This window comes from Pinus tabuliformis, chromosome 1_2, assembly GCF_031772625.1.
Source record: "Pinus tabuliformis cultivar Carrire ecotype Pingquan chromosome 1_2, CPIR1, whole genome shotgun sequence".
NCBI classification, from domain to species: Eukaryota; Viridiplantae; Streptophyta; class Pinopsida; order Pinales; family Pinaceae; genus Pinus; species Pinus tabuliformis.
In genome coordinates, this window is record NC_142298.1 from 335,735,928 (window position 1) to 335,754,054 (window position 18,127).

The following is an 18,127-nucleotide window of genomic DNA, read 5'->3' on the forward strand; positions in this document are numbered from 1 at the left end:
AAATTGGTTGCATGAATAAGCCAACTCGGCCTCAGTTTGATTATGTAAAACTGGGACATTTTCCTCTTGAACTATAATTTCTGAGGACGGTCTCTATCTCTGGTTAATGTATGATTCACGGTTATTGCTTATGCAAAACCTGCGACTCATTTTCTTGGTGTCTGTACTAGAAGGTAACTTTAAGTGACTCTTTCGCTCACTGATATTTAATACTCTGTTTTCTTTGCTTCCTAGCTTGAATGTATTTGATCTCACATACTGTTTCTTTGCTATAGGTTTTCCATGTTTAAATCTTTCCTTTCATGGATAACTGCAGTCTTGTGGCTATATTTCTCACAATTTCCTACTGATTTCTTCCTTTCCAACTAAAGAATTAGTTCCAATTTCGTTTATCTGTACCCAGATTTGGGGATTTCGCCAGATTGGAATAGACTTATGTTTTTGTTTTAATATTGAGAAGGAAATGGTTCTCTATATTTATTGAAACGTAGATGTTGTTTTTTCCTACTGGTATTGGGAAATTATTTATGCTGCTATTTGGGAATTCTTTTGAATATATACACAATGTTATCTCTTAAGCTTTTCTAAAATTTTGTCTCATGTTGCCAACTCCTGAACTTAAAGGGGTTTCAGTTTATACATGTTTAGTGAATCAATTTTCTTTAATTACTATTTGTATATGCGACTATATTTGAGATTAACATTTTGTTTAAGGGTTACTGGTTTTAGTAATTAAGCAAGATTTTTCAGATGTAACTTACTTGGTTTGTAATTTAGCATTCTATTTTATTAGTTACTGTTGATAGTATTCAAGCAAGATATTCCAGATGTAAACTTGTCTCACTTGTAATTTATCATTCTATTCCAAGAAAATTATTGCTAATAATAATTAAGCAAGATATTCCATATGTAAACTTATCTGTCTCGTAATTTAGCATTTTATTTTAAGAAAATTACTGCTAATAATAATTACACAAGATATTCTAGATGTAAACCTGTCTAGCTTGTAATTTAGCATTCTATTCTAAGAAAATTATTGCTAATAATAATTAAGCAAGATATTCCAGATGTAAACTTATCTGACTTGCTGAATTCCCTATAACCTTATAGCTCGTTTAACCTCCCAACCTTGGGACTTGCGCTCCAACGCCTTCAGTCTCCCCCTGAGGTACCCGAACTTGGTAAATTATTGAAGAAAACTCCGTCGTGAATAGCGACAGATATCTGATCTTAACCAGACTTATCCACTGCTTGTCTGTCTGTCTCTACAACATAAAAATTCTTCGTTCTTACTCCTCCATTCCCTTGATTACAGATGTCCCTACCTCCCATCCTCTTGATCTTTTAGGGATGGATTTTTCATAGGAGCAGTTAGGGTTGGGTTACTGCCCCACCAACTATTTCTTGAGAACTAATTTCCTTCACCCTTATGACATATATATCTCATGAATTAAAACAGTTTCTTTCCTTAACATATTCCAGTACTAAATTTCTTTTAATCAATTTAAAAACAAAATTTCTAATTATAAAAACTCAAATAAGTTCCAGTTTGTTTTATTGGTAGTAAAAATAAATATTCACATTCACAGGGGATATCACATCTTCCCCCCCTAAGATTGAACATCGTCCCGATGTTCCTCTATGGGAAACAACCGTGGATAGACCTCCATCATAGTCTACTCATCTTCCCAGGTGGCTTCTCTAGGCCCATAATGTTTCCACTGGATTTTAACTTGGGTGATAACTCGTCTCTGTAGCATTACTTATCTCCGATCGAGTATACCCATTGTCTCTACTAGGAATTATCCTTTCGGTTCGACCTGCTTGACAAAATGAAAGAATTCAGTCATTAAAAAAAAAATTCATTCAACTGCTAACTTTTACTTCTGCATCTGTATATCTATACATTTGTATGTACATTTACAATAGATTGTTTTGAGAGGTTCGTCTTTCTGACTCACCTGGATGTCCTTCTAGTTTATTATATGTTTAGCATCATAAATATATCTCTTAAGAAAAGAAACATGAAAGACATTGTGCACATGAATGTGGCTGGGTAGAGCGAGCTGGTATGCTACTGGCCCGATTCGAGCTAAAATCTGGAAAGGCCCGCAGAATCGGGGTGCTAGCTTAGCACATTCGGTCCATTGCAAGGTGCTTTTCTTGGCCTTAACCCGAATGTACACATGCTCCCCTACTTGAAACTCTCAGAAGCTCCTTTTTCGATCAACAAAATTCTTTTGCCGGTCTTGAGCAGCCTTTAAACTAACTCACACACTTTTCACCATATTTTCCATCTCTTTCAACATATCTGGTCCCAACATTAGTTTGTCATTTAGCCCGCTTCAACTCAAAGGTTTCTTGCACTTACGCCTGTATAATACATCAAATGGGCTCATCCGTAAGGATGTATGGTATCCATTGTTGTAGAAAAATTATACTATATGCAAGTAGTCTTCCCATTTAGATGGTTGTTGCATTACATAGGCTTGCAACATATCTTCGACAACTTGATTTACTCTTTCCATCTGCCCATCCATTTGAGGATGATATGCGGTACTGAAATGTAATTGGGTCCCCAATCCCTCAAATAGGGCCTTCCAAAAGGCTGACGTAAATTTTACATCTCGGTCAAAGATGATCATCTTAGGTAAGCCATGCAACTTAAAAACATTTTGCGTAAAAATGTTAGCAATTTGTACTGCTTTATAAGTTGATTGTACAGGTATGAAATGAGCATATTTTCTTAGCTTATCTACCACCATCATAATAGACTCATTCAGCTTTTTTGTTTTAGGCAGTCCAGTAATGAAATCAATAGATATTGTCTCCCACTTCCATTCTGGAATGGGTAGTGGGTGAATCAATCCTGCTGGGTGCTGGTGCTCTTCTTTTACGAGCTAGCATTCCAAACAGTGTCTTAGGTATTCTGCTACTTCTTTCTTCATACCAAGCCAAAATAATTCCTTCCTAAGGACATAAATCAATTTCTGATATCCTATGTGTCCTGCATAAGGACTTTTATGATATTCATTCAAGATTGGTTCTTTAAGCAATTTTTGGTTAGGCACATAAAGTCTCTTCCTATAAACCAGCAACTCATTTGGAGTCACTTCGTACCCCATTTGCTGTTCGTGGCTATTTTCCACTTTTTCTTGCTGCCACAAATGGTTATATACCACATATTTCATGGTTGTTTCTCGAATCTGATCATAGATGGTAGTGTGGGACTCATTAAAAGAAATCACGTATAAGCAATTTACCTTCTGGCTTAGAGCATCCGCTACCCGGTTTTCTTTTCCCTTCAAGTGCCTGATTTCAAAATCAAATTCGCTTAGGAAGTCAGCCCAACGAGCTTGTCTAGCACTTTATTTTGGGCTGTTTGAAATAGCTTGTTAGGCTTTTATGATCTGTTAAAAGCAGAAATATTTTGCCCAACAGGTAGTGCTGCCACATTTTCAAAGCATGAATTACTGTTGTTAACTCTAAGTCGTATGCAGAATACTTTTGCTCATATTCCTTGAGCTTTCTTTACTAATAAGCTATGACCTTACCCTCTTGCATTAGTACGCCACCTACCCTCTCCTTGCTAGCATCTGTACACACTACATATTCCTTACTAGGATCAACAATACTCAAAATTGGCGCATTGGTGAGCTGTTGCTTAAGCTGGTCAAAGCTTCTTTGACAATCAGTGGTCCACCTAAAGGATCTTCCATTCTTTTGCAGAGAGGTAATAGGGTATGCTACCCTAGAAAAACCTTCCATAAACCGCCTATAATAACCAGCTAGGCCCATAAATGATCTTATGTCAACCACATCTTTCGGTACCGTCCACTCCATAATGATTTTTATTTTCTCAAGGTCTACCGTGATTCCTTCCTTGTTGATAATATGTCCCTAGTACTGGATTTGTTCCTTGAAAAAGTCACACTTGTTGTACTTAGCATACAACTGGTGTTCTCTTAGAACTTAGAGGACAATGCGGAGATGCTCCTTATGTTCTTCCACGCTTTGTGAGTAGATCAAGATATCATCAATAAAGATAAACACAAACTTGTCTAAGTATTGATGGAATATGATGTTCATGAGGCACATGAAGGTGGTTGGGGCATTGGTTAGTCCAAAAGGTAGCACCACGAACTCATAGTGCCCATATCAAGTTCTGAATGTTTTTTTTGCTATATCTTCCTCCTTTATCCGGATTTGGTGATAACCTGATCGGAGGTCAATCTTGAATAAAACGGTTGCCCCCTCAACCTGGTCAAATAATTCATCTATACGGGGTAAGGGATATTTGTTCTTAATGGTCAACTTGTTTAACTGACGGTAGTCCATGCACATTCTCATTGTTCCATCTTTTTTCTTAACAAACAATACTGGAGCTCCCGAAGGGGACACACTAGGTTGTATATACTTCTTATCTAGAAACTCCTACAACTGCATTTTTAATTCTTTCAGTTCAGGAATACCCATACGGTAAGGGGCTCAGGAGACTGAGGCAGCTCCCAGAATTAGCTCAATGGTAAAATCTATGTCCCTTTTTGGGGGTAAACTTATTCCTCAGGGAAAACATCAAGAAAGTTTTGTATTACTGGTATATCTTCTAACACAACAGATTTCTCCTTAGGGTCAACATAACCGACTTGAATGGAAAAAATATGACAACCTTTTCTGATGCATTTTGCTAGTTGGGAAGCTGTTATAGGTCTCATTTGCAGAGTCTTCTGAATGCCCCGTATTTCTTGTCTTTCCCCCTTATCATCTCGAAAATTAATGGTTTTAGTTTTGAAGTTATTAAGGGACCAATGCTTTTCCAACCAATCCATAACAATAAGGATATCATATGATCCTAAGGGTAGTATATTCAAATCTTCCTGGATGGACTGGCCAGCTAGCTCTAAAGGGCAATTATTGACCTTGGCCAAAACTCTTCTTTTTTCTCCTGTGGCTAATTGCACCATCCTTGGATTTTTAAATTTTACTGCTTGTAACATACATTGTTCCACAATCTTGGGACTAATGTAGCTTAAAGTTTCCCTGGGGTCAATCAAAATAGCTATAGTTTGGTTAAAAATTTTACCTTCAAACTCGACCATTTTCGGTTGAAATTCTACTTGGTGGTCTTCCAGGGCTGCGTTAATTTCGGGCAGACTCCTTGCTATTTCCTCTGCTATAGAGGCTTCTTATAGCTGAGATATCTGGTCAGTTCCCCTGTGCTGTGGGAAATTTTTGACATACTGCGGCCCTCTGCATCCCCAACATTGTACAGGGGGCCTTGCGGCCAACGCAGCTTCAATTTTTCCTCGTTGCTCATTATTTTTTGCTACGCCTGGTACCTTAAATCTGAGTGGTTTTTTATTGAAGTTTATGTTAGTTTGTCCCTTGAAAATTCCCTTGCTGCCTGAGCCTCTATTTCCTTTATGTCCGGGAACGAATTTAGTTATCTTTTTGTCATTCCATTTCTTGTTCATGTCCCCTTTTGGTCTTTCCTGCTGATAGCAAATCCGTGCTTTGTGGATCACTTCATCCATGGTCTTTGGGTTGTCAAATTCTAGTCGTTCTCTCATAAATAAAGGTAAGCTACTCATGAATCGCTGCACCTTTGCTTTTTCTTCACGTATGTAGGGCACATAATCAAGCAACGAGGTGAAATTTGTTATAAATTCATCCATGGTGAATTTTCCTAGACGGAGATCATGAAACTATTTAGATTTCTCATCATAAAATCTTTCTGCTAGGTACTTTTCTTTAAAACATATATGGAATTTCTCCCAAGTTATACTTTGTTCTTCCATTCCCCAAACAGTCTTTACTTCCTCCCACCATAATGTGGCCTTTCCTTGCAGTTGGAAAATGGCTAAACGAGCCTTCAAGTTATGGTCATACTCATACAGCTGGAAGTATTTGTTCATATTTATGAGCCATGTTTATGCTGCTTCTTCCTGCTCTCCATCGAAAAGTGGGGGCTTTATCTTTCAAAACTCCCCCTGGAGTTCCACTTTCTATTTTTTCTGGGTTCAGTGGTTGGATACATTATCATACTCTTCTTCACGATTCTCCTCACCACCCCCGGTTTCCCCATCTTCTGTCTGAAATTCTGGCTCCCCTGACATATTCCTACATTCAGGGCTAGGAACTAGTGGCCGATTATTTTGTCTATCAGATAAGATTTTTATAATATTTTCTTGTTCCAGCATCAATCTCTCATTATCTGCCCATAAACGGGCCATTTCATCTTTTAACTCTTGTACTGTCTCTCTAATGTCTGTACTGGTATCTCGGGGTTCCTCACCCAGCTGTACCCATACTTCAAGATTTCCCTCCTGAAATGGCGGGGCTCCTGCTCCTGCTCCTATTGCAGGTCTGGATGGTAGGTTCCTTGTTCTTCTCATGCTGACTGTTCCTACTTCCTATGTGCATACGACAAAACTTGTTATTTCTTACCCAAAGGTCTCAGTTTTACAACCTGAGCGCTTTGATACCATATGCAATGTCTACATATAATTTTTTTTTGAAAATGATTACAAATCACAACATATCCATAATTGCTAATTATATTGACTTATCATTAACAATATTATTAACTATAATAAGCACTGTGTACATATGTCATCACTATACATTTGGGGTTGGCGGGATGATGTTACAACCATAGCTTAATTTGTAGGCAGGTTTATGATTTCCAAGGTTTACATTTATCAATGGTTTTGTCAACCACCTAATTGACTATCCGAACTATATAAACCCTCATTCTACGCATCGAGATACTTTCTTAAATATCCACAAACTTGATCTATTGTGGAACTATACATTCTTTATGGTGGACTTTAATTTTCAGAGGCCAGTTGCCAGGACGAGGGGACGACCTCCTTGGGATGCTTCTCCATGGCGGACAACTGTCCCTTGCTACTTCGAGGTATGTACCCCATCGAGGGCTCTCCTTGCCGTGTTGAATCAGACGGTGGAGGCCATTGCTGGTAGTATTATGCTTGGCTGAATACAGGAAAGGTATTTATTATTGTTCTTGCTTGTGAAGGAAGGTTTTTGCTCCTGTCCACTGGGTGTCACTGTGGTAAAACTCTAAACCCAACTTCTGCCTTTTTATCCTCACCGCTACTCGGGAAGGCCTTTCGCTCCTTGACTGTTCATCGTTATTGACTACAGTGTGCTGCTATGGCTTTGGGTGTGGCTACAGGGGTACTAGAGGTGTTTTGTGATAGCCTAGGTAAGTCAACCGAACACTAAGGCATTGTTTATTTAGAGTTGCAGTGTTTGATTCAGTCGTCAATGTTTTCTAACTAGCCTCATTATCAGGGTATGCAGGTGCAGCTTCAGAGGCCTAGTTCCAGCTGTCGAAACTCGGCTTGGTCTTCAATGAGTATGAGCTTAGTTCTGTATATCTTTCAAGAAATGAAGGGCGTACCCCTGGTCTCACGAATCATTATGTCACGTGTATATGTTATTAGAGCCAGGGTTGATCTAGTTTAGAGCTTCTGAGTTTTTAGCTAGGTTGAGCCGGTTGACATGTATTCTTTGTTAATGAGACCACAATCTCTAGCCTTTGAGGTGTTATTTTTAGTTTTAAGAGGGTTGGGCCCGAAAGCTCTACTCCTTCTGAATGTATGGTATTGTTCTTTAATTTTGGTGGTGACTACTATCTTCAAATTGGTTGCGTGAATAAGCCTGCTCGACCTGAGTTTGATTATGTTCTACTAGGACATTTTCCTCTTGAACTGTAATTTCTGAGGACGGTCTCTATCTTTGGTTAATGTATGATTCACGACTATTGCTTATGTAAAACCTGCGGCTCATTTGCTCGGTGTCTGTTCTGGGAGATAATTTTAAGTGACTCTTTCGCTCACTGATATTTAATACTCTGTTTTCTTTGATTCCTAGCTTGAATGTATTGGAACTCGCAAACTATTTCTTTGCTATAGGTTTTGCATGTTTAAATCTTTCCTTTCGTGGATAACTGCAGCCTTGCAGCTATATTTCTTACAGTTTCCTACTGATTGCTTCCTTTCCAACTAAAGAATTAGTTCCAGTTTTGTTTATTTGTACCCAGATTTGGGGATTCCGCCAGATTGGAATAGAGTTATGTTTTTGTTTTAATATTGAGAAGGAATTGGTTCTCTGTATTTATTGAAACGTAGATGTTGTTCTTTCCTACTGGTATTGGGCCATTATTTATGTTGCTATCTAGGAATTCTTCTGAATAGATACACAATGTTATCTCTTAAGCTTTCCGAAAATTTTGCCTCATGTTGCCAACTCCTGAACTTAAAGGGGTTTGGGTTTATACATGCTTAGTGAATTGGTTTTCTTTAATTACTATTTGTATATGCGACTATATTTGAGATTAGCATTTTGTTTAAGAGTTACTGCTGTTAGTAATTAAGCAAGATGTTTCAGATGTAACTTATCTGGTTTGTAATTTAGCATTCTATTTTATTAGTTACTACTGATAGTATTCAAGCAAGATATTCCAGATGTAAACTTGTCTGGCTTGTAATTTAGCATTTTATTCTAAGGAAATTACTACTAATAATAATTAAGCAAGATATTCCAGATGTAAACTTATCTGTCTTGTAATTTAGTATTCTATTCTAAAAAAATTACTGCTAATAATAATTAAGCAAGATATTCCAAACGTAAACTTGTCTGGCTTGTAATTTAGCATTCTATTCTAAGAAAATTATTGCTAATAATAATTAAGAAAGATATTCCAGATGTAAACTTATCTGACTTATTGAACCGCCTATAACCTTATAGCTTGTTTAACCTCCCAACCTTGATTAAGGAAGATATTCCAGATGTAAACTTATCTGACTTATTGAACCACCTATAACCTTATAACTCGTTTAACCTCCCAACCTTGAGACTTGCGCTCCAGGACCTTCAGTCTCCCCCCAGCTACCCGAACTTGGGTAAATTATTCAAGAAAACTCCATCTTGAATAGATGGGTCTTAACCAAACTTATCCACTGCTTGTCTGTCTATCTCTACAGCACAAAAATTCTCCTTTCTTACTCCTCGATTCCCTTGATCGCAGATGCCCCTGCATCCCATCCTCTTGATCTTTTAGGGATGGGTTTTTCATAGGAGCTGTTAGGGTTGGGTAATTACCCAACCAACTATTTCTTGAGAACTCATTTCCATCACCTTTCTGACAGGTATATCTCATGAATTAAAGCACTTTCTTTCCTTAACATATTCCCGTACTAAATTTCTTTTAATCAATTTAAAAACAAAGTTTCTAATTATAAAGACTCAAATCAGTTCCAGTTTGTTTTACTAGTAGTAAAAGTAAATAGTCACATTCACAGGGGATATCACATTTGAGGACTGTTTTTGGAGAACTAGTAGTAAAAATAAATAGTCACATTCACAGGGCATATCACATTTGAGGACTGCTTTTGGAGAATACAAAGCATGTAGAGAAATATGTTGAACTTCCCACAAAACATGAGCCGAGAAATAGGTTGAATATCCCACAAAACAAGAGCCTATGTTGAAACCTTTGAAGGAAGAAAGGCGACATCCTTAACACCCATATCCTTAGTTGAGAAACTAGAGTAAACTCCTGATGTGTTAAGGAAGCGTGTGACACCTTGACCTAAGGGCGATATTTGGGATGTCATGCTAATGAGTATTTGTTTAGTTGTTTATGTATATTGTATGTGGTAGTCAATGCTTAAATAATAGAGTTGCTTTGCTTTTCCTCCTAAGAATAACTATAGAAACATAAAACTGTTTCTTTATATTTTTAAGCCAAATTGTTTCAAAGACTATTCATGTGTGAGAGAACTGAATCTGATTAGTAGCAATTTCTTATAAATTTTGAAAAAACCTTTTACAGTTCCCACAACCATACCCAAATTCCCATAATTCTCACTTTCCAGAAACTGATGCTCTATATATATTTCACGGATCACCCTCCTATTAGCTACTTCTACCTTATAATATTTCTGTCTGGCATGTCTCTGTCTCTGTGTATAATAATATTAATAATAGGGTCAGAGCTCTTCTCTTATTCGTGTGTAGACTTTGAAGCGGTTGTGGTAGCGATTTTAATCGTTATTCAGACATTAATTTAAAAGGAAAAGCAGACAAATCGCATTTGAAGTAATCTTTTTACTGGATCCTTCTTTAAGACTGCAAGTGATTATTTGTATTTAATTCGGAACACGTTAATCTCCGGCGTGGTCGCCCAATAAATAGGATCAGTAGCTTTAAAACAATTCGTTACTTAATTTCATTAACTTGTTTTTGTTGACTCTGGCGTGGTATCTACCAAATCAAGTGCAGGAGACGTATGAGTGGCTGTCAAGAAAACGTTGCAGAGATATCAAGAAGTATTATTAATTAATTGACAAATAATATTAAAAATGGAAGGTTCCCTTTTTGTTTTAAAGGGAGGGGCTAGTTTATAATGCATTACATCGAGTTGACCATGGAACCAGAATACAGCGGCAACAGTGGTAGCCGGGGAAATCGAAAGCAGTAGCGAGACGGCCGACAGCCTTGACCGCCAGATCATGCACTCATGTTCTCTGAAATGTTACACATGATATGTATTTGAAAATCTGAAAAAGATCGTTAACCCAACTCTCTACGGGTTGACTCGGTTAGTTCAGAGTTAATTTTAATCACACATGACATTCAACAGTTTCTAGTCGTGTGAACGGAAGGTAACGGACGTAAGCTAAAATAAGAGTTTCCGTTGTAAAGTAACGGAGGTAAAAGGAGTGCGTTTACCAGTTTTTGCTGGTGAGATAATTGGAATGTAACGGCGGTAAAATTGAGAATGTGTGCATCACTCCCACGTACAGAGTTGACGTGTCTGTGCCCCTCACCTAGAGAGATTCTCGGCTCTGTCACTCAGTCATTAGATTCCTATAAATAGGATATCAATATGTTGATTACGCTGTCTGAGATTCCTCACTTGAAGGTATTGCTTATAATGGAATTCTTTCAATTTCATTTGCTTTTCAACTTTCTTGGTTTTGGGTGCATGGCGTTTCGCATGGATCTGTTTCAATGTTAACCCTTTCTAATTATAACGAATGGTGTGCAGTCTTGAAGGATTCAAGAAATTGGAGTTGCGTGAAAGAATGGCCGGCTTAGATAATGGGGTAGGTAATGGTACCGATCCGGACCATATCGTGTCTGTCAAATTCACCAAACTTTTCATTGATGGAAAATTTGTGGATGCAATTTCAGGTATTTATATGTTATTTTAAAATATTGGGTTTCGTTGATTTATTTTTGGATATAACTTAGGTAGTGTAAGTATGTTGAGAAAATAGTAGAAATTGTTGTATGATTTTGATAAAATTTCGTGCTACTTTTATTAAATCTCTATTATAATTGTTACTGAATTATAATTTTGTGGTAATGGTACTGAATTCATTTCTAATATCAAAAATGATTTATAAATTTAAACATTCTTATAGTTGAATTTTTTGAAGAAATTAGCAATTTTAGTTAAATTGTAGTTTTTTTAAACAATGCTAGTGAGTAAGTTGAAATATTTGGAGTTTTTGCTGTTTTATTTTTGGTTATAGATATAAAGGCCTTGTCTTCCATGGCCACACATTCTTCTGGAAAATTACTTTTCACTAGAATTTCTAGATTTTTTTTTTTCAAAAAATACTATCATAAGAATGTTTGAATTTGAATTTTTATGGTGGAAATAGATTCAGCACTCTCAAAAATTTCTTGGGCACCTAAAATCCCAAAATTTGATAACTGTAACTCAAATTTTCCAAAATTTCTGCAAAATTTTAATGTCACACCAAAATTTCCACTATTTTCCAATTTATATTTCTATATATAAACTATGTAAAAATACATAAACTGAAGCATGATTAACCACTGTTTCCAAACTTGAATGCTAAAATATTCTGAGCTTTGCGTTTCTGTGGATTAATACTCGATGCAAGGATGAGCCGAAATTTCTGTGGATTAATGGGTGTAAGGTGTTGGTGGTGCAGGGAATACTTTTGAAACTTTGGATCCTCGAACAGGAGATTTGATAACGTGCGTCGCAGAAGGTGACAAGGAGGATGTGAATTTGGCTGTGAAGGCCGCCCGGGAGGCTTTTGATAAGGGACCTTGGCCTCGAATGTCTGGCTATGTAATATCAGTTTTTAGACCCTGGTGCATAAATAGATTCCCTTGTGTTTTTGCCTTGTGATTTGGATCTCATGAAGAATCTCCTTTTTTTTGTGTGTAGGAAAGGGGTCGCTTTCTGAATAAGTACGCTGATTTGGTAGAGCAGCATATAGATGAACTAGCAGCTCTTGAAACCCTAGATAATGGAAAACCACTCACCCATGCTCGTGCTGTCGATTTGCCGGGGTGTATCCAGACTCTGAGATACTATGCAGGTACTGAATAGTCAATACTCAGTGATACCCGTGCTTAAAATAGCTCTCATTAAGGAATTTTGAGTCTTATATGTGGGAAAGAGCTAACCAGCCATATATTGGATATTTAATGTCCTCAGAGCAGCACGCGACTTAACGCGATAACACGGGAGCGGGCAAATTCAGCATTAAATAATATTTGCCCGCTCTCGTGTTATCGGGCTAAGTTGCCGGCTGCTCTGAGGGCATTAAATACCCAATATATGGCTGGTTAGCTCCATCTTGGGGTAGGTATAAGATTGAAAATTCCTATTATATTATGTGTATCTTGTGGTAGGTTGTGATAGGTGTTAAGGAGGGAATGTTCTGTTGTATGGATTATGTTGTTTTTTGGTTATAGGGTTTGAATTTCATGTTATGATATGTTTGTGGATTATTGTTTCTTTTCTATTTTTAGTTTTAATACCATGTTATGGCATGTATATCTATCGGCATAGATCTATCTTAAATATGAGAGGGATGTAATTTTTTCACATACAAATTTTATTATGAGCTTACATTATTTAAATGTTTTGTATAGTTTTTTTTTCATATTTTTAAATTTTTTATTTTGGCTGATATGAGCAAAATCCCAACTTTGATGACAACTTTACACATCACATTGAGTTGTAGAATAAGCTTCTCTACTCAATAATATAATTATCTATCTTAATTTATCATTTCTCAAAATAAATTATAATTTATATAATTATCACATCTCATATAACCTATTTGCTCGGAATGCCACCTTGATTCCTTTAAATAGCAGGTAAACGTAAATGTTCTCACCGGACTGTTGTCTTTTTATGACATATTTATCTATACCTTGATTCCTTAGCATAAGAAATAGGTGTTGTTCGTGTAGTTTGTACCAATAAAACAAAATGTATCCTGTGGGAGGTTAACGAGGGTTTGTCAATATGGTTCATTGTCAATGTTGTAACTTCTAAGTTATCACAATTATAAACATCGCAAGACCTCCACTGTCCAATAATAAAAAAAATATTATATTGACTTACACTGCTCTGGAAATTAACAATGCTTTCTATGTGATTACGATATATAAATTTCATGACATGTACAGGAGCGGCTGATAAAATACATGGGGAAACATTAAAAATGGGAGGGCAATATCAGGCATATACTTTGCATGAGCCTATTGGAGTGGTCGGTCAGATTATACCATGGAACTTCCCACTTGCCATGTTTTTCATGAAAATCTCTCCAGCTTTGGCTTGTGGATGCACTATAGTTATCAAACCTGCAGAACAAACTCCTCTAACTGCACTTTATTGTGCACATCTAGCCAAGGAGGTAAGTCAATATGTGTCTGTAATTTTTATTCACCGTTGAAGTCAGAAATCATTTCTTATCCCCTAAGAAGTTTTCATGCCAATGTGTCAATGTTTTGCTGTTGTCACAGGCAGGGCTTCCACCTGGTGTTCTTAATGTGATAACTGGTTTTGGAGAAACGGCTGGTGCTGCAATAAGCAGCCATATGGATATTGACAAGGTAATCATGTTTCTTATTTATCTTTCTTAGCATCAAGGTACCATGGAAGCATTGGTAAAGAAGTATTTGTTTGTGTGTAGGTCGCCTTTACAGGGTCTACTGATATAGGTCGGATTATCATGGTGGCCGCTGCCAAGAGCAACTTGAAACCTGTAACCCTTGAACTCGGGGGAAAATCTCCGTTGATTATCATGGATGACGCTGATATTGAGGAGGCCGTGAATCTTGCCCACACGGCCATATTTTTTAACAGTGTAAGCACAACTCAACGACGTAGTCATAGTCAGTTAGTAGGTCCGCTTCCATTAATCAAACCAATTACTGTTTCATTGCGATGGCAGGGACAAGTATGCTGCGCAGGATCCCGGATATATGTTCAAGAGGGCATCCACGATAAATTTGTGAAGAGAGTAGTGGAAAGAGCGAAGAAACAGGTGGTCGGCGATCCTTTCAACCCAGAAGTTGACCATGGTCCTCAGGTAAGTTTATGTTGATCTGTGCAATTATATCCGCAATTTTCTGTAAGGGGCTGACATTTTTAGAACTGTATTCATCAGAATCTGGGTTACCAATATTGGTTGAAATTCGGCATCATTTCCTCTCAAATTTCAAATTGCAATTCCACAAATGAATTCTATACTCTGAAAGCCTATCGCATTATAGTTATCTAATATTAACTAAGCCTATTGCAGTATAGTTATCTAATATTAACTTTATGTTGATAGTAGACTTTAGGAATATTTAATTGCAGGGAAACTTTAATGTAGTATAGTTATGCAATGGTGAATTTATGTCGATTATAGATTCCACAAATATTTAGGAAACTGATTGTTGGGTGAGGAGTGAATTGTTTGATTCTTATTTTCAAATTAGAGAATATTGCCTTTATTGCCTTTAAATTTTCATTTTTTTTTTTCTTAGAAAATGAGCAATGTAACTTTCAATTATTTTCGCTAAGTAGATTGAAAAGGCGCAATTTGAATAGGAAGAAGCACTATAATTATAAAATTGTGTATGCTGAATATTCATGTCAATATTCTTTCCTGTCTGAGCAGATTGACAAGACACAATTTGAGAAAATATTGGAATACATTGAGCATGGGAAGCGAGAAGGAGCAAAACTATTGACCGGCGGTAGTCGCGTGGGTGAGAAAGGATTTTACATTGAACCAACCATTTTCTCCCATGTGCAGGTTCTCTCACTGAACACTATACAGCTGGATGCCATAAATTTTTACTTTGACAATAGTTTAAAATATATATATATATATAGAGAAAAGGCTCCCATGTGCAGGTTCTCTCACTGAACACTATACAGCTGGATGCCATAAATTTTTACTTTGACAATAGTTTAAAATATATATATATATATAGAGAGAAAAGGCATGTGGGATACACATGGATAATAAAATTTCCTTATGTTTTATGGTGGATTTCTTTATGCGTTGATGTATCAGGAGGACATGAAGATTGGGAAAGAAGAAATATTTGGACCAGTCATGTCCATTTTCAAGTTTACGTAAGTTTGAAATCTAAATAAAATTTTTATTAATTATTAAATTACCATTTTTATTAATTATTAAATTACACTATCTATTCTCTGTTATGATTCCTGTCACACTTAATTGTTTTTTACAACTTCACGATAATATTTGCAGGACCATTGAAGAAGCCATAGAACTGGGCAATAAAACAATATATGGTTTAGCTGCTGGAATTGTGTCGAAGAATATAGATACAGTCAATAGGCTTTCGAGATCTATTCGAGCAGGAGTGATTTGGGTTAACTGCTACTACGCATTTTTTCCTGACGCTCCGTTTGGAGGGTACAAGATGAGTGGGATCGGTAGAGAGCAGGGTCTCGATGTTCTTAAAAATTATCTGGGAGTCAAGTGTGTCATAACTCCTCTCCATGATTCACCTTGGTTGTAGAACTATGCTTTAGCCTCTATCAAATGTGTTTGTCAAATGCTTCATAGCTTTATATATTTAGGTTGAAGCTTCAATAAATTTATTTGTATGTAATCACTTGAGTCAATGATGTCATTTCCTTCACATGAATTCCTTATAATATTTATGTATCAAATTAGTCATTACATTTACATGGGTTTTTATTTAAATAGTTATACATATAAAATTGAAATAATATTATTTATAATATTATATTTTTTAATTTTTTAAATGAATTTTGAACTATTTATTATTGATATGTAAATTTTTAATAAATTATTTGTTTAGTATGAATTTAAAATTAGATAAAGTAATAATGATGGAGAGGATTTTGATTATTTTTAGGGATATAATTTATATTTATTAATTTTAAGAAATTATTTAAGATATTAATTTACAAGATTCAATAGCTTTACAAATATTTTGAAATTGCTATATATAATACTTTTGAGATAAAGGCTTTTCTATTATAACCCGTGGTCTATCAAGCATTGAAAGGGATCAAATCTCTTGAGGTGGACTTTTCTTAAAAGAAAAATAATTAAGAAAGGTTTTCAAGTCAAGGGATTTGATCCATCTTGATGTTTGATAAATCCAATTCCACCATTAGTGTAGATATATGTTGGTTCCAATTGTTGTGTCTACATAAAAATTTAGATGATCATCAATTATGTACATTTAAATTTTTTTATTGAATATCCTCTATAATCTAAATAGTACTATCAAGAACACCACTTCAAACTTTACATAAGGAATAATGTGAATATGGTAAATAACATTGTTCAATGATGATATGGTAAATAACATTGTTCAATGATGATGATGGGAATGGTAAGATAGATCGCAAATAGATTATAGAATAATCTCAATCAATATTTGTCACCATTTTTTATAGCTATACTTGGTAGATGGGAATGGTAAGATAGATCACAAATAGATTATAGAATAATCTCAATCAATATTCTTCACAATTTTTTATAGCTATACTTGGTAGGCTTCTTATATTTTTGTATCAACCATAGTGAGATTGAATTTGAGGGCCATTCAAAATTCCAAGTCAAGACAACAAGTTGTACCCTAGCTCTCCTTTCTAATACTACTAGTTACTTTCTCCAACATTAATTGTTGTTACTTCATGAAGCCTCAAGAAGCACCCCACTTATGAAGGTGGGTATCATAAGGGCTACTCATCCAAATTGATGAAATATCAATGAAAATTTCAACAGCTTGGGGTGTACTTGGGATTACAGGAGACTTCCTTAGTCTTTGTATTTTGAATTGATCATCTTTGAAATTACAGTCCATGTGTCATTTGCTACCTATTGTTAGGCATCTAGGCTTAATATAAATTATAGAAGTGGGTTATATGACCTCTTCATTTAGATTCTTACCATTTGGTCCCTTATAGTTGAAGATGTTGGAATGATGTGGCCTTTTCTTTCATACTTCTAGTTCTAGTAGCTAATGATTTGGGGCTCATGTAAGCATTTTCCTCTAATTATTTTTCTATGATCGTGATTTGAGATCATCTAAATGACTACTTATATTTTGTTTCATTTTTAAGTTATATTATTGTACCAAGTGATTTCCTAATGTTTTTGATCTATGAATAACTATGGATACTCCATTGGGTAGTTCAACCCAACATATATAATAAATTTTATACTGAAAATACAAAATCTATATTATGAGGATCATTTTCCTTAGAATTATGGATCTATTAGGTTTCTATTTTTATGGATATAATATAAAAATGAAGAAATAGAGAATATACAAAATACAATTACTTATAATCATAAAAACACAAGATATGACTCGAGAAATTGCTTCGGGAATTAACCCAATTGGAAGGTGATGTTGCTCTACTATCTCTTTCTATAAATGTAAATGGATCCAAATACAAATAACTAAGATCTATGACTCATAGAATACTATAGTGCACAAACCATCTTTGTTTTGTCTCACTGACCAAGAGCTTAAAATTAGGCTCAAAACTCAAATTGTCATATTCTCCATAAAATTGGCTTCAGATCGAAGATCTTGTCATCTTGATTCCAACGGTGCAAACGACACTCAAATCCGAGCTCGTATGAAGAAGTTAGAGCAAGTCAAAGTTTAGGTTTGACTTGGACAGATGGCAGGAAAATATGATGTGGCAGGGCTCTTTACGGAATGGGGAAGCACCAAGTGGTAGGCCACCATTAGCCCCCGCATTTCACAAATCTCATGTCGCAGGTGGGTCTGCATTAAA

At 35.9% G+C, this 18,127-nt stretch overlaps 1 protein-coding gene across 1 annotated transcript; it reads left to right on the forward strand.

Annotated features, from left to right (window-relative positions):
- Nucleotides 1-11,055: 11,055 nt before the first annotated feature.
- LOC149205743 (aldehyde dehydrogenase family 2 member C4-like) lies at nucleotides 11,056-15,858 on the forward strand. Its single transcript, XM_089393543.1, has 10 exons — nucleotides 11,056-11,226; nucleotides 12,000-12,142; nucleotides 12,242-12,395; nucleotides 13,498-13,727; nucleotides 13,837-13,926; nucleotides 14,007-14,180; nucleotides 14,268-14,405; nucleotides 14,982-15,119; nucleotides 15,384-15,445; nucleotides 15,585-15,858. The coding sequence occupies exons 1-10, from the start codon at nucleotides 11,070-11,072 to the stop codon at nucleotides 15,856-15,858; spliced, it is 1,560 nt and encodes a 519-aa protein (XP_089249669.1). The 5' UTR covers nucleotides 11,056-11,069.
- The last annotated feature ends 2,269 nt before the right edge of the window (nucleotides 15,859-18,127 follow it).

Bases quoted from the DNA above. Each gene is read 5' to 3' on its own strand.
- LOC149205743 (XM_089393543.1), top strand. From the start codon at position 11,070: ATGGTGTGCAGTCTTGAAGGATTCAAGAAATTGGAGTTGCGTGAAAGA. The intron at 12,143-12,241 runs GTAATATCAGTT...TTTTGTGTGTAG, and splicing joins GGCCTCGAATGTCTGGCTAT to GAAAGGGGTCGCTTTCTGAA. The intron at 12,396-13,497 runs GTACTGAATAGT...TGACATGTACAG, and splicing joins GACTCTGAGATACTATGCAG to GAGCGGCTGATAAAATACAT.